The 26,111-nt window shown below is 47.3% G+C and overlaps 1 protein-coding gene across 1 annotated transcript in view; it reads left to right on the top strand.

Annotated features, from left to right (window-relative positions):
* Wnt3a (Wnt family member 3A) overlaps positions 1-25,849 on the top strand; it is a 45,323-nt gene extending 19,474 nt beyond the window's left edge. The window contains exons 3-4 of the mRNA XM_048357746.1: positions 20,645-20,910; positions 25,370-25,849. Of these exons, the coding sequence (XP_048213703.1) occupies positions 20,645-20,910; positions 25,370-25,849 (746 nt within the window). The remainder of the gene's footprint in view (positions 1-20,644; positions 20,911-25,369) is intronic.
* The last annotated feature ends 262 nt before the right edge of the window (positions 25,850-26,111 follow it).

Below are 26,111 nucleotides of genomic sequence, written 5' to 3'. Positions count from 1 at the left end.
CCCTGTCCACAAGTTGCATAGTTCATTTTCCATCTAGTGTATACTGAACAGGCATGATTGCATTTGTTCACCCTTCTTCCCTCTCTTACTGTACCAGCTTTGCCCCGCCCCAAAAGAAGAAAAAAAAATCAAAAGCCAAAACAAACACCACCACTACCCCTAAAACACGTTTTCATTTCCTGGATGTCCTTTAGTTTTTTGCATACAGGCCTGGTCTCTACCATTAAACACTTCCATTTCCAGTGTCTTACTGGTTAATTGGAAATAAAGAGGCTCATGGACTTTTCTGGTTGCGCTAGCTTCAAACCTCCATTCTCAAATCCAACCTCCTGAGTAGCTAAGATTACAGAATTATAGGCAGGAGCCACTAACACTGGTGCTTTTTTTTTGTGTGTGTGTGTCGTAGTGGAGGTGGTGGTTGTGGTACTTCTGAAGTTTAAATTCAGGACTTCACACTCTCTAGGCAAGCAAACCATACCTCCAAACCTGGATTTGCTTTCTTAATCTCCTTTTTGGATTCACTGCTAATATATAGAAACACAACTTTGTGTGTGTGTGTGCCCATTCTGGAGTTTGAACTCAGGACCTGGGCACTGTCCTTGAGAGTAGCCTTCTGCCATTGCAGTTGAGGTTGGCTGTGGGCTTTCACATGCCCCTTTATCATATAGTCCAGGTACTGGAAACTTAGCCCTTTTGATTTGCAATGTTTTTGAGGAAAACCCTCTACCTAGCCATTTTTTCTCCTAACAGAGTTTAGAATTTGGCAATGCAAAGTTCTTTGACCCAGCTGAAGGTCCATTCTTCTCCCTTCAGAACCATCTGGCCTACTCACCTTGGGCACACTGGCTAGCCTTGGGGACTTCCCTATGCCAGCAGAGGCAGAGGGCATGCCTGGTGCAAAACACCACCAAGCTCTCCCTCAAGTCCATGGCACTGTTTTCTGTAGCTTTGACTAACTAACCATAGATATGACTATCCAGGTTCTGGCCACTTGGCTTTGGCTTTCCCAGCTGGGTGCCAGTGGCTCATGCCTGTAATCCTAGGTACTCAGGAGGCTGAGATCTGAGGATCGCAGTTCAAAGGCAGCCTGGGCAGGATAGTCCATGAGAGTCTTATCTCTAATAAATACTCAGAAAAAGCCAGAAGTAGTGCTATGGCTCAAGTGGTAGAGTGCTATCCGTGAGCAAAAGAAGCTCAGGGACAGAACCCAGGCCCAGAGTTCAAGCCCCAAGACTATCAAAAGAAAGATTTGGGGCTGGGGATATGGCCTAATGGCAAGAGTGCCTGCCTCGTATACATGAGGCCCTGGGTTCGATTCCCCAGCACCACATATACAGAAAACGGCCAGAAGTGGCACTGTGGCTCAAGTGGCAGAGTGCTAGCCTTGAGCAAAAGGAAGCCAGGGACAGTGCTCAGGCCCTGAGTCCAAGCCCCAGGACTGGCAAAAAAAAAAAAAAAAAAAAAAGAAAGAAAGATTTGGCTTTCTCTGTAGCACTTGGAACTTCTCCCTCAACTCCCCCACTCCAAGGTTAGACTTCAGTCTTGCTGGAGTCCTTGCCATTATGAGGTACTCCTAACAGGATGGCCATGCCTGGGATCCCTCTCCTTTCTTCTCAAGCTTACTTCTACCTGGCTTCCTCATTTTGGGTGGCAACCCAAGACAACTGTTACTCAGGTCAAAACCTTGAGGATTGCCTGTGGGTAATACCTTCTCAATCCCAAACTTGCTCTCTTCTCACCAAACGCTCTTACCACCATCCTGACCACCTTCCTTGTAGTAGCTTCCATGAGAGACTCCTTGGCTCCATTCCTGGAGGCTTGCTGGCTCAAAGGGCTGTCAGACCCCTTATTTTCCTCACTAGCCACTCTCCTGAGCTCTCAGATCTCTCTAGTCCTCTTGCCCCGGATGTCTCTTTTCCTTCATCATCCCTTCTTCCTGAGATGGACTGAATGTGTTTGTCTCCCCAGAATTTCTGTGTTAAATCCTTCCATTCCAAGTGGTAGTGTTAGGAGGTAGGCCTTTAGGAGATGGTTAGGTCACAAGGATGGAGCCTTATATGGTATCAATGCCCTGATAAAAGAGACCGCAGAGAGCTCCTCTCCTTTCTCCACATAAGAACGCTGGTGAGGAGGACCATGTAGGAACCAGGAAACAGTCCTCACTAGTCATGGAATCTGCTCTGCCCTGACCTTGGACTTACAGCCCCCAGAATTATGACTTGTGTCTGTAGTTTATGAGCTTCCCAGGATAAGGTTTTGTTGTTTAATTGCCCTTTTTTTTTTCTCCTCAGTTCTCAGACTTGAACTCAGGACCTGAGCACTGTCCCTGAACTTTTGTGCTCAAGGGTATCACTGTACCACTTGAGCCACAGCTCTACTTCTGGCTTTTTCATAGTTAATTAAAGATGAGAATCTCATGGACTTTTCCTGTTCATGTTGGCTTTCACCCACAGTTCTCAAATCTCAGCCTCCTGAGTAGCCAGAATTGTAGCAGCTAGAATGGAGCAAGGCATTCCTGATTTCTCTCCAGACCCACAGGCCCCCTAGCTACTTCCTAGATCTGAAGCACATTCTGACTTCCTTTCTTTGCCCTTGCAGGACCCTCTGCCTGGGGCATTGTCTGTATGGCTCATTACCTGGTTTCCTCCAGCCCTGCTTCTCATGCCTGTCAGTCTTCACATATCTTGACATGGTGCTACTCATTCCCTCCCCAGTGGTTTCTCTGTCCGCTGAATCCAGCAGTGGCTCATCCTCACACTGCCATCAATTTTCTTATCTGTTGGCCTCTGTCAGTGCTGACTTTTCCCAGTGGGATAAGGCCCACCTTGCTCCTCTGGAGTACCATTGGCCTGCTGAGGAGGAGTTCTTAGAGTAAAGAGGAGAGAGGATTAGGGAAGGACCTCAAACTGCTCTACAGCCAGTTATTGGGTCCATGCTTCACTCCCCAAGTGACATGCGTGTAGCAAGATGAGTTTCACGCATCTGGCCTGAAGCCTAGACTCTAGTTATTGCAGTCCTGGCATGAAGATAATATTCTTGTATGGGAAAGAGCTGGAACTGGGGACCTAGAGTAGCCTCTCTGTGACCTTAAAGGAAAGTCAGCTCATTTCTTTATGTCAGTGTCCCTGTCTATAAGATGGGAGAATAATTGCAGCTGTGGGTTCACAGAAATCCTGATTGAGGGTAATTAGATAGTTGCGGCTCTTGGGAACAACCATTACTCTGATTGGGAGAAATTAGAGACCCTAGGGTGATGTGACCATTTCACATGTTGTAATGTATGTGTGGTATGACTGTGTGTGATCATGTAAGCACATGCATAGGAGTGCTAGTGCATATATGTACATGTGTGTTTACATGTGACTTCATGCAAGTAACATATACATATAGTTTTGTCCATGCAAGTGCATCTGTGCATGTGTAAGTGACAAAACATCTGACATAAACAATTAACAAGAGGAAATGTTTATTTACCTCATGGTTTCAGAGGTTTCAGTCTAGGCTAGACTGGCTCCAGTGCTTTTATCTGAGGGGAAAAAGCAACATCATGGCTGCAAGAGTGTGTGGCAGAGGCAGAGGATGCAGAGAGAACTGCATTCAGGGGAAGGGACAAGATACTTTGTTCCAGAGCATATCCATGAAGGGATTGGCCCACTGATAAGGTAACAGCCCTCAGAATCAAAGCCAGTGACCAAGTGTTTAACACATGAGCCTTGCAGGGGTCACTTCATATCTACACATTAGTGCATGTGGCTGCAGTGTGTGCATTCATGTGCCTATGTCTGCATGGCTTCCATGTGTACCTGCACTCCTTAGCATATGCACATGTGTGAGTATAGGCTTCTATACATAACACATGCCCAAGTGGTTTGGAGCATGCATGTGTATGTTGTATTCTGTGTCTGTGTACATGTGAATGCCCAAAGTACATGTGGAGCAGTTGCATTCCACATGAGTCCTTGTGTCCTGATATGGTTATAGAGCCTTGGGAAGGGGAGACATGTGCAGTACATACTTGCTGCCAAGATACCCCACACAGGAGCACCAGTGTCTAGTGGATATGTGGCTCTAGTGCCAGGATCAGGGCCTCCACTCCCTCAGATAAGAAGAAAGGAAGTAGGACATGGTGGCACATACCTGTAATCCCATCACTAGGAGAAGAAGGAGGGAGAAGGATCATGAGTTTGAGGCAGCCTGGGCTACATAGTGAGATCTTGCCTCAAAATTTAAAAGAGGAAGGAAGGAAGGAATTGATTTGGGGAAGAAAGCATAAAGTCTGTCCCACTTTGAACCACACCAGGTGGTATAGGAAGGTTGAGTTGGGTGTTTTGGGGGAGATACATGCACCTGCTACCTAACACTCTACTACCACTTGGGGAGTAGGAAGCCTACACTGTGCTCAAAACGTCAAGATGTCTTTCTCATGGGGACAAGAAGGACACCTGCTTTGCCTCGCCTGTTTCCTCTCCCAGATGGCTGAGTCCCATCTGGACACCAGAAGGCCAGGAGAAAAGATGGTTTGGGGATTCAATATTTACATTCAATGTCTTCAATTAAAATGACCCCTTCATTCCACAATAAGGAGTGAGCAGGAGAGAGCAAAGGAGTGCACGGGGAGAGGAAGGGCAGAGGGGAAGGAGGACCTGTGCTGGAAGCGAATCCTTGCACAACATGCCTAGTGGTGCCTGGGTTAGACCACATGCTCAGAAAGGTGCAGACTGACAGACACAAGTTCCAGTGGGCATATTGGCTTTGGGCCAATAGCCAGATGCAACTCCTAAGTCAATTTACAGATGAGGTCCTAAGTATGATGATGTCATAGTCTGCTGTGAGATTGGAACGTGGGGTGTGTCCCTTTTCAGAGCCCCTGAGTCTGTAGCATCTCCATAGCACCCTGATATCTTGCGTTTTAGGGCTGAACAAAACTCCATTGCATAGCTAGACCATATTTTGCTTAGCCATACACTGCTGAAGGGCATTAAAAAAAATCTCTTCCTGATTATAAATCATGCTGGATTTTGTGTGGATATATGTTTCATTCCCTTGGGTATATACCTAAGAGTAGAATTATGGGGGGACTCAATGTTTAGCATTTTGAGAGACTGCCAGACTGTTAGAAAGCATCCAGTTTATGTACAGCCATGTTTAAGGGCTCCAAGTTCTCCTCTGCCTAGTATGCTGTATTTCATTTTAGTCATCCTAGTGGGTGTGATGTGGTACCTCACTGGAATTTTCATTTGTATTTCCCAGATACCTAAGGATAGTTATCATATTTTCATGTATTTGCCAGTCATGTGTATCCTCTTTGGAGAATGTCTATTCAATTATTCTATCTGTGTTTTTCTTATTAAGTTTTCTTGTAATAGTTCTTAGTTTTAAGTGTTACATTTATGTCTTGCTATATTTTGAGTTAACTTTTATATGTTATGGAGTAGGGGTCCAAGTTCATTCTTTATCACACAGAAATATAGTTATTCTTGCATCAGTTATATAAAAACTCTTCACTCCCATTGAAATGTCTTAGTATATTCAAAATCAATGTACATAGGTATTATCTGTCTATTCTATTCCATTGGTCTTTATGCTAGTGCTATACTATTTTGATGTTTTTAGCTTTATAGTATATTTTGAAATAGTTCTCCAACACAGTCTTTTTTTCACAATTGTTTTGATTATTTAAGGCCCTTCATAGTTCCATATGGATACTAGATTGAAAGGAAAGGAAGGAAGGAAGGAAGGAAGGAAGGAAGGAAGGAAGGAAGGAAGGAAGGAAGGAAGGAAGGAAATGGAAAAGAAAAGTAGGCTTGCCAGGTGCCAGTGACTCTCATCTGTAATCCTAGCTGCTCAGCAGGCTGAGATTGGAGGATGGCAGTTCAAAGCCAGCCCTGGCAGAAAACTGGAAGTGGTGCTATGGCTTAAGTGGTAGAGCACTAGCTTTGATCTGAAATGCTCAGGGACAGTGCCCAGGTCCAAAGTTCAAGCCCCATGACTGACCAAAAAAAGAAAAGAAAAGCAGGCTTGTTTACATAGTTCATTGTATATAGAAATAACATAAACACTATTGATACTTTTTGGGAGTGATGGGCATTGAACCCAGGGCCTTGTGCATGCTTGTGCATCACTTGTGTAAGTGATTTACTTCTGATCCACACCTCCATTCCAATAGTAGATCTGTTGCTCTGTAACTTGGCTGAAGTTGTTCATAGATTCTAACAAATTTTCTTTCCTCCTCCTCCTCCTCCTCCTCCTCCTCCTCCTCCTCCTCCTCCTCCTCCTCCTCCTCCTCCTCCTCCTCCTCTTTCTCATCCTCCTCTTCCTCCTCCTCCATTTTTTGTCAGTTGTGGAGCTCAATTCATAGCCTGGGCACTTTCTCCAAGCCTCTTTGTGCTCAAAGCTAGCACTCTACCACTTGAGCACACAGCACCACTTCCAGTTTTTGAGTGGTTAATTGGAGATGAGATCCTCACGAAGACTTTTCTACCTAGGCTGGCTTTGAACTGTGATCCTCAGACCTCTGCCTCCTGAGTAGTTAGGATTATAAGCATAAGCCCCCAGTGCCTGGTTATTTAAGGCCCTTCATAGTTCCATATGGAACTGTTTATTTCTTTTTATTGTTTCTCTCTCCCCCTCCTTCCCTTTCTCTCTTCCTTTCTTTCTCTTTCTCTTTTCTCTGTCTTTCTCTCCCTCCTTACCCTTCCTTCCTTTCTCTCTCTTTCCTTCTTTCTTTCTTTCTGTTTTGTTATGTTGCCCTTCCTTCTTTCCTTCTTTCTGTTTTGTTATGTTGCCACACTTTCTTTTCTTCTTCTTTCCTCCTCTTCCTGCTCTTCCTGCGCCTGCTCCTCCTCCTGCTGCTCCTCCTTCCTCCTCCCAGTCCCTTAAATTCAGGGCCTCTCTGTGCTCAAGGCCAGTGCTACTCTACCATTTGAGCCATGGTGCCACTTCCAACTTTTTTCTGAGTATTTTATTGGCCATAAGTCTCACCAACTGTCCTGCCCAGGCTGGCTTTGAACTGTGATCCACAGATCTCAGCCAACTAAGTAGCTAGGATTACCAATGTGAACCACCAGTGCCCTACACAAGCTTGTTTCTTTTTTTTTTTTCTTCTTCTTCTTCTTTTTTGCCAGTCCTAGGTTTTGGACTCAGGGCCTGAGCACTGTCCCTGGCTTCTTTTTGCTCAAGGCTAGCACTCTGTCACTTGAGCCACAACGCCACTTCTGGCCATTTTCTATATATGTGGTGCTGGGGAATTGAACCCAGGGCTTCATGTATACAGGGCAAGCACTCTTGCCACTAGGCCATATTCCCAGCCCCTCAAGCTTTTTTCTTACTCTTAGCTTTACTCCTTAAGTTTTGTGGAAACAAGAGAATAGGAAGTGACTGTGTTTTACAAGGTCCAGTCATTATTGACAGCACCCCTATCTTCATTTATGGGCCAAACTCTACAAGGCTAAGCACATTTTAGGAAGATCTAAAAACCTCCCAGAACCAGAGCTGGGACATGAAGGCTCTCCCATAGGCCTGCTATATCACACATTGTGGGCATACACACAACCTGTGTTCACATTGGCACTGTATGACAGCACAGGGCTGTGCTCTGGCACATGACAGATGCTTTGTAAAGATGTATTGAGTGAGTAGCTGAAAGATAAGGACTGATGCTTGATGGTGTCCTAAAAAAGCTTCCCAGAGGAGGTAGCACTTTGGCTGCATGGTAAAGGATTTCATCTCTCCTCTTCTTTCCTTCCTGTCTCTCCCTTCATCCCTCCATCCCTCCCTCCTCCCCTGCACTCTTTCTTTCAGCATACATAGACAGTACTTCCTGGGCATTGGGAGTTGACATACAGTAATCAGCAAAATCCTGACATCCACTTGAAGCCAACATTGTGACAAGCCTGTTTTATTAGTGAGGAAACTGAGGCACTATATCAAAATAGGGCTTTAACCCTCAGCATCCTTGCTTCAACGTCCCCAGAAAGAAAGGAGACCCTCATAGGGAGACTCTAGGAAACACGGACAGCAGAGAACCCATATGTGGCTAAAGCATCATGGGTCTCTGCAGGGAAGGCCGGCCAGGTGGTGGAAAGATGTGTGCCGCTCTTGAGATGAGTCACTCCAGGCTCACATATATATCTGAGATGAGGGTGAGGGGCTGCAAGTTGTTGGTATTATCTTCAAAGATCTTTTGGATAAGCACAGCAGACTCTCCATGGACAAACAGGTACCCAGTCCGGCCCTAAGGAGCAGACCAGCATGCTCAATTTGGGCTGAGGGCTGGGGATGTCTTATTCCTCTGCTTGCAGCTTATCCTCTTAGAAGCTGCCCTGGGCTGGAGTCTGGACTGTTCAGCCTCACTATCCTTTTGATCTCTCCCTGCCTTTGAGAGCAACTTGCACTATCTTCTGCAAATATATCCGAGCTCCACCCTGTTTGTAGCCTCCATGCCCCCCCCTCCAGTCCCCTCTTCTACCCCTCCAACTCCCTTTCCTGACTCACTTCCCTCTTCCTGTCCCCCCCTCCACTCTCCTCCCTTTTCTGTCTGATAACAGAGTGTCAGAAATCTGCCCCCCTCCTTGACCCATTAAAATAAGAAGGAGGTGCCTGTACTGGATTTCCTCTCTCTCCTGTTTGCCTGCTGCAAAGATTCAGAAATGACCAGGAATCCTGCAGGTGCTCTAGAAAGAAGCTGGGTCGGGAAGCCACAGTGGACACACAGCCCTCTCCCCACTTGCCTGCCAGCCTTGCAGTAATCAATCTGATTGGATTAGGGACAGGGTGACCCTAATCATGTCAAAGGTCACCCCAGGCTTTGTGGCAGAGACCACAGGAGTGCCTGGCCACCCCTGCTGAGGAGGCCTCCTAGAGCAGAATTTAACATCCACTAGCCAGCTGTGAGGAAAGGGGCCAGCCATGCGTGTATATACATTTGCAAATGTCTCTGTGTGTGCATGTGGCATGTTAGTGATCATATCTCTGTATTCAGATGTGTGTCTATGTCAATATGCATTTGTGTGATTGTGTGGATGTGTATACATACGTTGCACGGGTGTGTGTGTGCAGGACTTTGTGTTATACATGCTTGTGTGTGCTTTGCATGTGCTGCATTTGCATATATGTGCTGTGCACATGTGTGTATGAGTGTGCTCATATATACTGCACAGGCATGTGTTTGTGTGCATGTAGAAGTTTGTGCATTGAGAGTGTGTGTGTGTGTGTGTGTGTATGTGAACATGTGCATGTCCATGGAGTATATGTGAGAGAAGGAGACTATGAAGGAGAGTGTGCTCATACTTCCTGCTTCCACTTCCACCTGTTCTGGCCTGAACCCCAGAGAATTTCCAATCCCTACCTAACGTATGGTTCAGCCATAGAAGCTGAGCTGGGTTCTGACAAGTACTCTTCTCTTGCATCCACAGGTAACCAGACTATCCAACCTGCCTCTGATTAGGAAGCATTTGAAGAATTTTGAGTGCTTAGAGATTGGGCACAGCTTATCTGTCCCTTGAGGCAGGCCCCAGATACCTGGAGGGCCCAAGTTGGGCAACACCCGTCTCTTAACTTCTGGCAAGGTGAAAGGGGTGGGGAGGCTGCAGGCACCGAGGCAGGCCTAACCTATCTAGGGAAGACTGATCAATCAGAAAGCCTAGGATATAGGATAGAGGTCAGGAAGCAGTGGCTGTTTCTGAGGAGAGTGGAAGTTTCCATGGACTTGTTTGCCCAGGGTATCCAGAGAAGTAGCATATGGCCCAGCAAGGAAGCAGTCTTGTTCTTGGCTGGGTGGAGCCTTTAAACCTTAAAGTATTCTAGGGGTGTTTGAGGTCGAGACCTGAAGCCCAAGGAGCCCTGGATGCCAGAGGCCCTCAGCTTCAACCCACAGAGTGGGCTGAGCCCAGGAGTCTTTGAAAGTCCTTTGGTGACTTCTGAGCCAGGTCAGCTCCCCTGTGGCAGGACAGGCCTGAAGGGACCTCCTCAGACTGGCACAAAGTCTGCCTCTCTGCACTAGAGGCAAGTGGTCCCCCTTTGGCTGGTCCCCTATGGATCCTGGGATCCTGCTACCCTCAGCAAAGCCCCTTCCTGATGACTGGCCTTAGCATCCCAAGAACCCCTCAGGGGGTGGTCGGCCACCACTCTGTGTGTCCAACCGCCTATGGGGAGGCCCACACGGTGGAGCCAGCCGGCCAAAACAGCCTGAGCCCCAGTGCTCAGGCTGGACAGAAAGGGCAGCTCTTTAAGGAAGCGGCATCCCCAAATCCAGGTTGCGACCCCTGACCCCCCCATCCGAAAGTGTTGCCATTTCTGATGTGTTGGGGGTAGGGGGAACTCCCCTGGCTGCAGAGGCCTGGTCGGTATATCATTAATTCTCCACAGTGGGAGGGGGGACCCCGGCCGACACCCTGCCGGGCTGGGCTCAGAGCACAATGTCCCCGCGACGACGACAAGATTAAGCACAAGGGAAAAGTGAAAATGCGGTTGGCGATTCACACGCCCTTCGGGGTGTTGAATTAAAGCGTCTGAATAGGGATTTCCCCTCGCGCCCGACAGCCCGGCGGGCAGCGCATACTTCCAGGTTGCTATGACTGGCCGGCGATCGCCTAATCACCGGCCAGGGGGAAATTCATATAAAATATCGCTGGCCATTGTGGGGCTAACGCGGCGTGACAGTGCCGCACAAAGCCGGATTCATCAGCCCCAGCGGGTCAGCAAGACGTCCGGCCGCGCGGGCCGCCGGGCGGTGTCAGGGGCCGCGGCCACGGTGGGGCGCGGGCGCATTCCGCTCTCAGGTGGCTCCGGGGCCTTTTGTGCCTCCGTGTGATTACCAAATGCCACCGCGACACCCCCTCCGGGCCGCCCGGCTCCTCCACCGCCTGGAGAGGGGCCTTGGGAAGGAGGTGGGCAGCCTGCAAGGGAAGGCGCCAGGGCGGGGCCCGGGCCTGCAAGCCACCAGCTGGGGACTTCCCAACAGCAACTCGGTCTGCCCTGGGCAGCTCCCCTTGGCTTCCTGATGCTGGAACACTGGTGGGGAAAGACGTGCCCACCCATTCAAAATGATCTGGAAGCTCCTCCAGTCCTCGGGATGGGAATGGGAAGGATGGTGCGTACCATCCTCACGGTACATCATCGCGGTAACGAGTAACTGGGGTTTTGGCAACCAGGGAGACTATGCCCTCAGGAACCTGCAGATCCCTGCCGGTTTGAGCAAAGCTGTGGCTGTGCCACGATGGCCAGTGGCTGGGCTTGGAGACTGGGTAGTGCTCTTTGACTTTGTAGTTCTCCTTGTCGTCCCCTTCCCCCTCATCTTCACTCTCTTCTTCCTCCTCTTTCTTCCTTTGCTTCTGCTTTCCACGTGTGAGAGATGCCCAGGCAGAAGCCAGAGTGAGCCTCCAAGTCCCAAGCCTAGAGATGAGGAGCAATGCTCTGGGAGGAGCTGCCCACTCTAGCTCTTGTGTGTGCCAGGTAAGGAGTGTGTGTAAGTGAGGACCCTGTGTTCTCTGGGACCTTCTATCTGTTCCCTCCTACCCTTCTCCCCACTCCCCCCCTCCCCCAATTCCTGTGCAACACACTAGGGACATGTGTCCTTGCTCTGAGGCTTAAAGAGCCTCCATGTAGACTTAGAGGAGAAAAGCTACTGGCAGCAAAGATGTTTCCCACTGGGAGGAGGGGCCTTTGGAGCTTCCCTGATAGGCAGTGAGGCAGGTTCCAAGACTCTACCCCCTTGGGTGCCTTTGACCATACGCTTCTCCTGCTGGAGCTGAAGACATCTAGTCCAGATGCTTCATGTTGCCCAAAGAAGGGTGGGGGAAGACTGACCCTGGATTCCAGGAGTTTCCAGGGCAGAGTTCCAACACTTCAGGGATTAGGGAAGCATGCAAAGCCATGGACAAGAGTGTCCTGCTACTACTAGGAATGAGGTCAAGCACTCCAGGACCCCAGAACAGGCCTGGAGAGGAAGATCCACAATTCATTCTGGGCCTGAGCCTTGGCCCTGCCTCAGCTGATTACAGCTAGAACCCTAAGTCCCAGAGCTCATGATAGTAGGACCCAGCTTCAGGTAGACCAGTGAGATACCCACTGACCACTGATGAGGGAACCATCATTATGTCAGAGACCTATCCCCCACCACAGACCCCTCTATGTCTTGTAGAGAAGCTGGTTAGGGATGCCCACTATAGTCAGTTCTCCTCCTCTGACAGGGTTATACATGGGGGCCAGTGTCACCTGTATGAGTCATGGCCAAGTTGTATTTGTCTTTCTGTCACCAACCACAGAATGGACACTAGGTTAGGATCCTACCTGAGTCTGAAGGTTTTAGCCTGGATGAGGCATTGCCTCTTTCCCAGAACTGTTGACCCAAGTCCCCAGGGTGGCCTTTAAGTGATGATATATTATCATCAAGTGACTGTGGTTGGGAAGTTCCCAGACTCAATTCCCTGATAAGTTTCCCCCAAGGGGCCAAGCTGAGCCAACCCCCTACAGGCCAGAACACGCTGATCCCCAGGAGCCTCTTTTCCTGTCACATCTGAACTACAATCTCCCTCCTGGGAAATTCCTTCCTCTGAAAACCCCTCAGGGAATCCATTCTGGGGCCAACAGGTGTGTGTCAGGAGCCCTGGGGCTATCCATCTCTCACCCAGTATGGGCCCACAGCCTTTCCCTCTTGAGAGAGGACTAGTAAGCATCACTTCCTTTGCCTGGGGATATGGGAAAGAGCCATGCAGGTGGGCTTCTGGCCCACACAAGGCTGCAGCCATGGAAACAGTTAGTGAAGCTTTGGAATTCTGCTGGAGAGTGCAAAGAAATCTCAAGACTGCTTTGTCTGGGCTCTGCACTCGATGCTGAGCAGATTGGAACCCATAGCTGACTCTCTTTGACTGTCTGGAACAGTTCTCTGCAAATAAAGATTCATCTGGGACACAAACAAAGGATTTATCTGGGCCCTTCTCTCCAGAGCAGGGCAGCCTCTGGGCTGAGCTGTCACAGGATGAAATTCTGAGCATACCTTGGTCCTTACAGAAATGGCCTCTTGGGGGCTGAGAATATGGCCTAGTGGCAAGAGTGCTTGCCTCGTATACATGAAGCCCTGGGTTCAATTCCCCAGCACCACATATACAGAAAATGGCCAGAAGTGGCACTGTGGCTCAAGTGGCAGAGTGCTAGCCTTGAGCAAAAAGAAGCCAGGGACAGTGCTCAGGCCCTGAGTCCAAGCCTCAGGACTGGCAAAAAAAAAAAAAAAAAAAAAGAAAGAAAGAAAGAAAGAAAAGAAATGGCCTCTTAGGTAATCTCCCCAGGAAGGATAGTCCCACAGAGGTAAAGGCTAGAACACAGTCATTGCTCGAGTGCTTCATGGTGCACATTTGGTGCTTCCTGGTGAAAAGTGAGGCAATTTCTGCAATGGTTCTTCAACAAATATGAATTCGGAAATAAATCCTTCCCTTTTGCATCCAGAGGCCCTTTCCTGAAGATATGGAGTGTGTGTGTGTGTGTGTGTGTGTGTGTGTGTGTGTGTGTGTGTGTGTGTGTGTGTGTTGACCAGTCCTGGGGTTTGAACTCAAGGCCTGAGCACTGTCCCCGAGCTTCTTTTTGCTCTATCACTTGAGCCACAGTGCCACTTCTGGGTTTTTTATGTGGTACTGAGGAATTGAACCCAGGGCTTCATGCATGCTAGGCAAGCGCTCTACCACTAAGCCACATTCCCAGCCCCATATGGCAGTTGTCTCTTAAACACTTTTAGCCTCACACAAGAAGATACAAACATTTGGCTGACCTCATTCCCCAAATGATCTCTGATTCTTGACAAGCGCATGAAATCCAACTCAGGAAATATGAGATTTGCTAAGGTCCTTCTAAATCAAAGTCTTAAGACTCAAAGGCAACCAAGTGCTGAATCTCATCCCATGGTTCCTGATACCTGAGAGCTGGATTGCCCTAGCTGTGATGAAGCCCTACTAGTGACTCTCCCTGTCCTCCCAGTGAGCCAAGCTCCATCCATCCTCCATCTGTGTACCTATTCATCCATTTATCATCCTTGCATCTATCATCCACCAATCCACCATTTATTCATCTATCCAATCATCCTACCCATCACCCATCCATCTAACCACGTACCACTTATGTACCATCTTTGCAGCTATCATTCATGCATTCATTTGTCCTTCCATCACCCATCTTTCACCTATCCATTTATCTACTCTTTTCAGTTTGCTCTGGATCCCATGTTGCCAATCCTTGCTATGTGCTCTCTCCTTTGTAAAAGACAGGTGACTCAAGAGAGCTCACAACAAAGGACCTGACTTAAACCAGCAGAGCATTCCACTAAGGATAGAGAAGGCTTTTCATGTTTAGTTTTTCTTGTGGTAAGATTCACCTGACAGTGAATCTTCCAGTCTCTGTTTAAATACCACTAGAACCATAGCTCCTTCAACCTTCATAAAGCCTGGATTGTTTGAAGTTTTATTTTATTGAGCAGTAATCCACTTTCTCAAAGTTGATTTTTCAAATCCTGACTCTTGAAAGTAGGTACATTGCATCTTACTCATCTTATATTCCTAGTTCTGAGCCTAGTGCCTGGCTTATTATGGACTCATATCTTGGATGAATGGATAGATGAACAATGGTTGGATGGAAGGATTGGTGGAGTACAAATATGTAAATAACAGATGGATAATGGATAGATGGTGAGTAGATAATAGGTGGATAGCAAATGGATGGATGGAAATGGTGGACAATGGATGGGTGGATGGAAAAAAAGGAAGCACACAGATAAATGTTACATTTTATTTATTAACTCTATCAATAGTTTCTAAATAAGACCATAGCAAGGGGTCTGGTGAAGATGATTTTCCCAAGTAGAATTAGCTGTTTTTCTTTGGTTTAGTTTGTTGATTGGTTGGTTTGTTTTTTGAAACACTGTATCCTGTGCTGGACTCAAACTCATGATCCTTCTGCCTCAACCTCCCTTCCTAGATGCTGAGATTCCAGAAGTTTACTACTGCACCTGGCTTAGAGTTTGTTTCTCTTCCAGAACAATTATGTCATATAATTTACTTTGTTCTTATTTCTTTGTAGTTGATAGCATATGGAAAGAGTCTTGGGTCTGAACAGAGCAGGCTTTCACTAACACAAAGTTCATCCTGGCTCTACTCCAGGCATCTGGGCCAAATTGGCAGCATCTGCTTGTGCCAGTAGCCCACAGCCTACTCTTCTACTTTTAACCCCCAAAAGCCTTTTAGGAATAAAGCCGTTTTCTGCTAGTGGAGATGATCCACTTGCATTTCTAGAGTGTAGACCACTTCACATTACAGGATGTCTTCATCCCCCATGCTAGCTGCCTCTGTTGTGTCAATAGAAGCAGAACCCTCGACAGAGGTATTATTCATAGCAAAGAACTTGGCTGTGAGGAAGGCAGTGTCCTCAGTAAGCAATTGCAGAGGAGTCCTGTTCTCCCTGCAAAAAGAGATGACTTCGTGGGCTGGGAATATGGCCTAGTGGCAAGAGTGCTTTCCTTGTATACATGAAGCCCTGGGTTCAATTCCTCAGCACCACATATATAAAAAAGGCCAGAAGTGGCTCTGTGGCTAAAGTGGCAGAGTTCTAGCCTTGAGCAAAAAGAAGAAGAAGAAGAAGAAGAAGAAGAAGAAGAAGAAGAAGAAGAAGAAGAAGAAGAAGAAGAAGCAGCAGCAGCCAGGGACAGTGCTCAGGCTCTGATTCCAAGCCCCAAGACTGGCCAGAGAGAGAGAGAGAGAGAGAGAGAGAGAGAGAGAGAGGACTTCAAGGCAGGAACTGATTTACAATGATCACCTCTAACCCCTGTGGAAATCTGATAAAGTCAACCAATTCTTTCTATAGGGAAGCATATGCACTCTAAGAGATATCCTGTGGTTTCTGCCCACAAACTCAATGAAAGAGAGAGGGGATTGTGCCCACAACCCCAATGGAGGGGTTTCCTCTAGGCTTCTGGCTGGAATCAACCCCCCCGGGGATTAAAATCTCTCCAGGGAATATCAAAATCGAGAGACAAAGGATAAAAAGACAAACTATTCAAAAAGCAATACTTGCAAAACCATTTGGTGTAAACCAACGGAACAACTCATGGGGAGAGGGAAAGGGAGAAGGGGGAGTGGGGAATGAGGAAGGAGGTAACAAACAGTAAAAGAAATGTACCTAAGGCCTAATGTATGAAACTGTAACCTCTCTGTACATCACTTTGACAATAAATTTTTTTTAAAGGCAAAAATAAATAAAATCTCTCCATTGTAGAGTGTCACCAGGACATTTGGAGACATTTCTTCTGGCAGCCTCAGGGCATTTCCTTTTTTATTTTGAAATCATTTTAAGCTTATAGAAACACTGCAGGAGTGGTACTGAAATACCTGGGTACCCTTGCTCATCCTCCCATACTGTTGGCATAGTATATAAGCATGTTGCATCCATCAAAAGTATGAGTCTAGTAACCAAATCCTAGACCTAACTCAAATGTTACCCATTTTCCCATCAATCTCATTTTTCTCTCACCCCACCCCCCAAGTCTTGGGGCTTGAACTCAGTGCCTGAGCACTGTCCCTGAGCTTCTCTTACTCACGGTTAGCACTCTAACAGACGGCGCACTTGAGCACCACAGCCCCACTTCCAGATTTTTCTGTTTATGTGGTACTAAGGAATTGAACCCAGAGCTTCATGCATGCTAGGCAAGCACTCTACCACTAAGCCACATCCCCAGCACTCCTTTTTGTTTTATGTCACCATATTGCTCAGGTTCCTCCAACCTTCTGTCCATTCCCTTGAGTTTGCTGAGGAATATGGGCAGACTCAAAGCTGCTGAAACTGAGGAAGGCCCTCAATTTGGGTTCATCATTACAACAGGCATAAGCTGTGCTTTTGATTTTTGGCTGGAGGGTGGGGTAGTATGGGGTTTGAACTCAGAGCTTTATGCTTGCTCTGCTGGTGCGCTACCATGTGTGCCACTCATCTAACAGCTTTTTGCTGTTTACTTTGAATAAGGAATCTTACAGAATTTTTTTTTTGCCTGTGGTGACTTTGAAAGCATACCTCTGGGTCTTAACTTCTCACGCAGTTAGGGTTACAGGTGTGAACCACTGACATCGGCCAGGCTATGCATTGTTAACAAGAATACCTTAAAGTAATACAGTCCTACTCAGGAAGCTGGTAGTATCTGTCCATTGCTGAGGATGTAAACTCCATCCATTGCTTAAGGTGATGTCTACCAAATTCTCCAATACAGATTTTCTCTTGTAGGGACCAGTACCCTGGGAAACTGCTGAGAAATTCATTGGTGCAGTTCCAAATCAGAAACCCTTTGCTAGAACACACTGTCTCATGGCCTGTGGTTTTCAGCCTACAGCTTCTATAGGGCCTCACAAGCAGGTCTTGGGAACACATTGCAGAGATTTCTTGTCTTCATCTCTTGGGACCCAGTAGATGGTTAGCTACAGGGCTTCCACAGCCTGGGTAGCCTTTATCTGGAAGGAGACCTTCTCCTCTAAAACCCCAGGGCCCCATGCTGTCCCTTAGTGCTTTTGCCCAAGGCTGGTGCTCTACCACTTGAGCCATACCTCCACTGCTGGCTTTTTGCTAGTTAATTGGAGATAGGAGTCTCTTGGATTTGTCTACCTGGGCTGGGCTTTGAACCAGGATCATCAGGCCTCAACTTCCTGAGTACCTAGGATTATAGGCTTGAGATACTGGTGCCTGGCACCCCCTCTTGTAGCAGGAGAAATTCAGGCTTAGTGGGAAGGGAGGATTGCCCAGTTAGATGGTGACAGAGCCAGGTAAGAATCTGCTCTTGTCCCTCCAAGTTTAAGCCCTGAGCTCCACCTTCCCTCCCCTGCCTGCCTTTCCTTCAAGTGTCTGTCATTCATAAGCCTGTTTGCCTGAGTCCTGATAAGCAGAGTCTCCAAACGCTTTTTCTGGGCAGGGCAGGGGTGAGGCCAGAGCTCTCCGAGAACTGGCTGGCCCCTTATCTCTCAGGGTCTGCTCAGAGCAATAGAAGGGTGGTGGAATGGGCTATTAGGGCCATCTCCTAGGACCAGCCCTCCCTGGACTCACTTGGCTAGGTAAAGTATTTAGAGCTTCAGATAGCAGATTCCCTGTGCTGGTAATGAGAAAGGAAAACCAAGAAGGAAGAATGAGTCAGTTGCCCAGGATGCAGTTCAAGCCTCTTTCCTGAGCTGCCCTGGGAAGAGTGCCAGGGAGAGCCAAATTCAAGAGAACACAGGCTGCTTCACTAACTGGTCTTAACCCAGGCTCAGAGGAGCAAGGGAAGCAGGGTCTGGATGGGTCAAGAAGGGAGGATGCCCAACTCAGCCCAAGAAAGCAGGGTGGAGGCAGCCTGGGTATTTTAAAGGTAAAATAAAGACCAAGCTTCTACCCAATGGAGCAATAGGAAGGGAAGCCATTGGTGTCCAATGAATGCTGGCATTTATTCATTCAGGTTCTGGGGTGATTGCAAAGGACACTACTGTCTGTCTGGGAGCAAACATTTTATACTGGAAAATGAATGTTTTGAAGCATCTTGAGAAGGTGTAGAGGAAGCTGCTGCCTGGCAGGGGTCTGTCCTGTGTTCATCCGAGAACATGCATGATGTGCTAGGCCTGGGGGCCAGGGGTCAGCCTTTGCTCACAGCCAGAAAGTTGGCACATATTCTTTGTGTATTCGCTGCATGAGAGTGAGAGTAAATGTACATTTTTTGATGATGTATTTTTTTTTTGGCCAGTCCTGGGCCTTGAACTCAGGGCCTGAGCACTGTCCCTGGCTTCTTCCCGCTCAAGGCTAGCACTCTGCCACTTGAGCCACAGCGCCGCTTCTGGCCGTTTTCTGTAGATGTGGTGCTGGGGAATCGAACCTAGGGCCTCGTGTATCCGAGGCAGGCACTCTTGCCACTAGGCTATATCCCCAGCCCTGATGATGTATTTTTGATGATAGTTCTGTGTGGATGAGTATCAAGCTTCTTGAGTGTATGTGCACACTTGTTCAGTTCCTGTGCTTCTCAGAACTTGGCTGGAAAAAGCCTGGGGAGCAAATCACCTGCCCATCTCTCCAGGATGAAAGCTTCCTGGGGGCCCACCTGGGGTTGGGAAAGCACAGCCTTCTTGTCAGGAAGGACTCTCATAAAAACAAGGACTCCACTGGGGATCTCTGTCCAGGAGGAGCCCAGTGATGTACTCTTGTACAAGAGAGCTCTGGTCCAAAGAGATCCTCAGCACACCATCTCCTAAAGACCCAGGCCATGGGGCTTCGAGTCCAGAATTTTTTCAGCTAGACCAGGAAAATCTGTTAGCAGTTCAGATTCTCATCCATCTTACTCCTGGGTGCTTCTCAGCTTAGAACACCTTGTTTAGCATACATATAGCAGGTGCTTAACACAACTATGTCAGGTGGCAATTGGAAGAGTGAGTGCCAATGACAGCAAAACTTACGTGGCTCCACCCCCTTATCCTCCTGTCCAGAGCAGATGGCTACTCACTGGCACTACACAAAGTTTGCATACATCTAGAAGGCGCAACAGTTATTCATCCTGTCTGGAGAAGCCAACTCAGGTTTGGATTCTGCAAAACCCAGGCTGTCCCACATAGCCTGGACCTGACTTATTTCACTTAGTGTCCTCCAAGTTCTATCCTTTATAGGTTAACATTATTTCATTGAGCCTAATACAGAGCCATCATAGCCAAAAGAGGATTGTGCTTAATCAAACATGTAGAATTCTCAGAAATTTATCTTCTTTTTATAGCCAACTGATTTCTAACAAACTATGCCAAGATCACACATTAGAGAAATGACAGTATATTTGACAAATAATGCTGGGAAAATGAGATAATGATATCACATGCAGAAGATTGAAACTAGATCCCCAGATCTAGTTTCAACTTAAACCAGGCATTAGTGGCTCACCCCTACAATAATAGCAACTCAGGAAGCTGAAATCTGATAATCACAGTTTAAACAACTCAAGTGGGGGGAGGGGAAAGAGTTGGGGAGTAGGGAAGGTAGCAGAAAAATGAGGGAAGGGTAACAAGTTGGACTCATTACCTAACGTATGTAACTGTAACACCTCTGTACATCACCTTAACAATAAAAATAAAAATAAAAAGATAGTAAACAACAAAAGTCTATGAGAAGACTCTTACCCAAAAGCCAGAAGTAGAGGTATAGCTCAAGTGGTAGAGCTCCAGCCTTGAGCAAAAAAAAAAAAAAAAAAAAAATGCTAAGGAGCTGGGTTCTGGTGGCTCACACCTATAATCGTAGCTACTCAGGCGGCTAAGATCTGAGGATTGAAGTTCAAAGCCAGCCTGGCAAGAAAGTCTGTGAGACGTCTATCTGAAATAAAGTACTCAGAAAAAGCAGGAAGTAGCACTGTGACTAGAGTTACAGAGCACTAGACTTGAGCCAAAGAAGCTCAGGGTCAGAGCCCAGGCCCAGAGTTCAAGCGCCAGGACTGGAAAGAAAAAAAAAAAACGCTAAGGAACAGTGCCTGGGCTCTAAGTTCAAGTACCAGTAGTGGCACACATGTGCGCACACACTTGCTTGTGCCTTCTCCTCTTTCTCCTCAAGTCCTGGCTCATCATGGACACCCACCTATCACACTGCAGCTTTCCTCACCAGACTACTAATCCTTCCCCTCATTCTTTCTCCATAGCCACCCGGGAGTCAGCCTTTGTCCACGCCATCGCCTCAGCGGGTGTGGCCTTTGCAGTGACACGCTCCTGTGCGGAGGGCTCTGCTGCCATATGTGGCTGCAGTAACCGCCACCAGGGCTCTCCTGGGGAAGGCTGGAAGTGGGGCGGCTGTAGTGAGGACATCGAATTTGGCGGGATGGTGTCTCGGGAGTTTGCAGATGCCCGTGAGAACCGGCCAGATGCCCGCTCCGCCATGAACCGCCACAACAATGAGGCTGGGCGCCAGGTATGTTCATGGCACCCATGGGTGCCTAGGCAGTAGACACTTCCTCAGCATGGTTTTGTCCCATAGGGTAGAATGGTGGGTTGGAGGAGGGCTGCTCATCTTTTGTCTAAGGATTTGTGAAAGTAAGCACTACCCAGATGCACCACCAGTATCCAGTGTATTCCTATGGACTTGGGATCCCCAAGAATGAGGGAAGGATACAGGCCTGGCATGCAGAAGTCCCTGAACCTTATGGTGAAGAAGAGAGAGACACGCAGCCACAGAGCAAGGTGGGGGTGTCAGTGATGAGGAAATGCACATATGTGGTGACCAAACAGGGGAGAAACAGAGTGACACAGAAATAGGGGATGGACAAACAAATATAAATTAAATATACACATGGATTAGAGAGATTATTAATGGTTAATAGAGATGATTGATAAGATATATATAGAGAGAGATCATAGATAGGTAGATAGATAGACAGATAGATAGATAGATAGATAGATAGATAGATAGATAGATAGATAGATAGAGACTGAGTTTTATGAGCCTGTGTAAAATAGAGGAGACACAACTTCGGTTGTTTCTACCCTTTTGTATAGAGTCTAATCAGGCTTTGGTGTTGATGGTTCAGGAAAAGGCAAAGGGCTGAACTTCCATATGTAGAGAGACTGTTTGTACTTTGGCAGCTCATCCTTAGATTGCGCGTGTCAGACCAGAAACTCTCTGCTTACCCTTTTCAGAAAATAAAGCTATGGATAGATGAATATTGGTGTCATACTAGACCCAAGAATTAAGTATTAAATTAGGAGATGAGAAATTTGAGACCCATTCAGGAATTTCCAGTATCAGGTATCTTTATGAAGTAGAGATGGGGCTGGGAATATGGCCTAGTGGCAAGAGTGCTCGCCTCATATACATGAAGCCCTGGGTTCGATTCCTCAGCACCACATCTATACAAAAAGGCCAGAAGTGGTACTGTGGCTCAAGTGGCAGAGTGCTAGCCTTGAGCAAAAAGAAGCCAGGGGCAGTGCTCAGGCCCTGAGTTCAAGCCCCAAGACTGGCCAAAAAAAAAAGTAGAGATGAAGCTAGGCATTGGTGTCTCACACCTGTGATCCCAGCTATTCAGGAAGCTGAGATCCAAGGATCAAAGTTCAAAACCATCCCTGGGCACACGAATCCAAGAGACTTACCTCCAGTTAACCACCAAAAAGCTAAAGTAGAGGCATAGCTAAAGTGGTAGAGTGTCAGCTTTGAATGAAAAAAGCTATGAAATGATGCACAGTAGTGGCATGAGAGAGAGAGAGAGAGAGAGAGAGCTTTTCCCAGAACTAATGTTTTAGACCCATAGATCCCATCAAGTAACTGGAAAACCACAAGACAGTGTTATGAAATCCAGAGCTAATAGTAGAGAAGCTCTTCAAGCTTCAAGAAGAATGTTTGGGTTTCATGCAAATGATCAGGAATCAGGATGCCATCAGACTTCTCAGGAAGAAAAATGAAAGGTAGAAGAAAATTGGGTGGCGATATTTTCAGGATAGTGAGGGACGAAATGGTTTGAACCAATTTTTTTTTTTTGCCAGTCCTGGGCCTTGAACTCAGGGCCTGAGCACTGTCCTTGGCTTCTTTTTGCTCAAGGCTAGCACTTTGCCACTTGAGCCACAGTGCCACTTCTGGCCATTTTCCATATATGTGGTGCTGGGGAATCAAACCCATGGCTTCATTTATATGAGACAAGCATTCTTTGCCACTAGGCCATATTCCCAGCCCTGAACCAAGATTTTTATGTGCAATTAAATATCATACTTCACTAGGAAAGATTCATTTTCTGGCATTTACATTTCACAAAACTTACTTGGGGCCCTGTCCTTGCAGAAAAGTTATCTCCAAAAAGACGAACTGGATACAATTGAGACATGCTTGAACATCTCAGTGTTCAAGAGGGAACTGAGAATATTTAGTCAATTAAGGAAGAATTGGGAACTAAACCAATGGTAGTACATTAATAGCAGTAATGGGAAAGGGGATGTCATAATACATCACATATATGTAGGAAGTATGAGAGAGAAATTAAATTTTCATCCTCCCTGGTGAGAGGCCAATAGATAATGCCTAGCACTCCAAACTCAAGCAGTGGCAAGACTAGTAGGTGTGGGCTGGGAATGTGGCTTAGTGGTAGAGTGCTTGTTTAGCATGCATGAAGCCCTGGGTTTGATTCCTCAGTACCATATATACAGAAAAGTGGTAGAGTGATAGCCTTCAGCAAAAGAAGCTCAGGGACAGCCCTGAGTTCAAGCCCCAAGACTGGCAAAAAAAAAAAAAAGAGAGAGAGAGAGAAAGAAAGAAATAAACGAAGAGGGAAGGAGGGGGAGAGAGAGAAAGAGAGAGAGAGAGAATAGTAGGGGCTGTCTTAGGCGAGTCAGTAAAGTTGCTGCATGGCTGAGACAGAATTCTTGGTATTTTTTTCAGCAGGTCTCAAGAGTTATTGGACCCTTTAAAATACGTGTATATAGAACTTTGAACAAAAATAAAAGTAGACTAAAAGAATCTGAAGGAGTAGAGAAGGGAAGCATGCCTCTTCTTTGGGAAAACATGACTGCAAACAAGAGGACCATGAATATTAGACAAAGGACTAGGCAGAACAAAGCAGGGCCAAGAGTATTACTCTACCCTAACCATGATCAAGTATAACAGAGAAAGGTTAAAAAAAAAGGTGGGGGGTCTAAGAGACGGGCATGAAGCAGAGGTAGATCTGGACCCAAAGCCTAGCGGAAGCTTTCAACCAGCACTGGAGAGTGCTGGGAACCACAGTTTGGGAGCCACAAACATGAGCTGCATAGGCAATTATAAATTTTTGTAGCCATATTGGAAGAATAAACAGGTGTTATATACATTAATGTTAAACGTAATTAAATATCAACATTGTTTTTCCTTACTGTAACAAGATCCTTGGTAACTGATCCAGACAAGCAGTTTATTTAGCTGTTTAGTTTAGTTTGGGAGAGTGAAAGTCCATGAGGGCCTAGTTAGTGGTGACATATGGTGAATGGCAGCATGGTGGGAGCACATGAGAGAGGGAGAAATCACTTGCAGAGGCAGGAAGCCAGAGAGTGGTCTGGCTTTTATAACAACTCTCTCCAAAAACCCAACCTGGATTGCTTTAACCTTTCCCTCCTTCCTTCCCTCCATTCAGAGACATCTTAGAAATAGAATGAGCCAGTTGGATTGTAGGAAGGGAGGGAGTCATTTGGGCCCGTCACTATTGAGGTCTGTGTGTTAGGAAATACTGTCACCATAGAGAAGATGATAGGGTAGCCCTGGGTTGATGAAGTCCTTTGCCTGAGACTCTGAGTAACTTTATGAAATAGGGAGTTTCAGGCAAAGCCTGATAAAAGCCTGTCAGGGAGAAGTACCAGGAAGCAGTGCCTTCAATGACCTAACAATTTCCTGCTTTTTTTATTTTTAATTGACACATAGTAATGGTCACATACACTGACATTTCAATACATATACACAATGTATAATGATCATGTCGTATCCAACATTGGTTATTTGAGAATATTCAAAATTATTTCTACTCGTCATTTTGAAATCTTTGTTGTCCACTGTAGCTATAGAACATTAGTAGTATTCCTCCCACCAACTTAGGCTTCACTTCACCAAGATCCTACCTCCCTACATCACTCCACTAGTGACCCATCTTCTCGCTTGTTGAGAAACAACATCCAGACCATAACAGCCAGCCTAGCCAACATGCTGTCATTTAAATAATGCAGTAATATTAACCACAATTTTCATATCCTACATCCTCTTCTTACACCAAGTCTTAGGAGACCAATGTGTGGTTTGTATTTATAACACATCTCCATTAGGGTCAGCTGCTTCTCTAGAGCTCATGAGTGACCAGTATCTATAACAGTGGACAGTGCCATGGTAGTTCTCATTGACACATACTCCTTTCCTCAACTCCTTTCCTCAAAGATGGAAGGAGCAGATCCCCACTGTGTTCCTGAGGTCCACCCCCCCTCCCTACCACCACATATACAAAAATAAATAAAAGAAGATCCTATTGCCCATAGGGAGAACATTCTCCTCATCCACACCCTGGCCACTGTCAAGCCCCCAGTCCTGTCCCAGAGCCCATAAAGGGAACACTCCCAATGCCCTCGGTCAGGACCTCTAGCCTTCCCTCCCAGTCTATAAGCACCTGCTCTGAAAAGTTCCCTAAATCTGTCCATCAGAAAGAACCAGACTCTCACATCTTCAAAGATGATGCTCCTCTAGCACCCTCCTTCCTCCCCTTCATCCTAGAACTTGTGGAAGTAGAGTCAGCTGAGGGCCTATGTAGGGAGCCTCCCGGGCTCAGAGCACAGAGAGGAGTCCCAAGGGGGCTTTGTGGCTTGCAAAGTGCAGGGTGCCTCCATTGGACCGCACCAGTGGGCAGTGCAGACGTTAGCTCACTTGCCTGCCTTCACAGGCCATTGCCAGCCACATGCATCTCAAGTGCAAGTGCCACGGGCTCTCCGGCAGCTGCGAAGTGAAGACCTGCTGGTGGTCGCAGCCTGACTTCCGCACCATTGGCGACTTCCTCAAGGACAAGTATGACAGCGCCTCGGAAATGGTGGTGGAGAAGCATCGTGAGTCACGGGGCTGGGTGGAGACCCTGCGGCCACGCTACACCTACTTCAAAGTGCCCACGGAGCGCGACCTGGTCTACTACGAGGCCTCGCCCAATTTCTGCGAGCCCAACCCCGAGACGGGCTCCTTTGGCACGCGCGATCGCACGTGCAACGTGAGCTCTCACGGCATCGACGGCTGTGACCTGCTATGCTGTGGCCGAGGCCACAACGCGCGCACCGAGCGGCGCCGGGAGAAGTGCCACTGCGTTTTCCACTGGTGCTGCTACGTCAGCTGCCAGGAGTGCTCGCGCGTCTACGACGTGCACACCTGCAAGTAGACCGGGACAGCGCAGGACGCACCCAGCAGCAGCGGTGGGAGGGCTCCTCCCTGGACCCAGCCTGCCAGGAAGGGAGGTTCTTGCTTGGGAGTGGGGCTCTTCCCTGGGGGAGGGGCTCCTACCTGGGGGTGGGTTTCTTGCTGGATGGGGCGGATGCCTACCAAGAATTGGGATTCTGACCTGGGGGATAGGGCTCAGATAGAGGCAGATAGAACTACTCTGGATAAATTGGGGCTAGAGGCTGAGCGAGGTTCCTCAGATG

Source organism: Perognathus longimembris, chromosome 11 (genome assembly GCF_023159225.1).
Source record: "Perognathus longimembris pacificus isolate PPM17 chromosome 11, ASM2315922v1, whole genome shotgun sequence".
Classification (NCBI taxonomy): Eukaryota; Metazoa; Chordata; class Mammalia; order Rodentia; family Heteromyidae; genus Perognathus; species Perognathus longimembris.
Note: the sequence above shows the minus strand (reverse complement) of the source record. Positions and strands in the feature narration are given on the sequence as shown.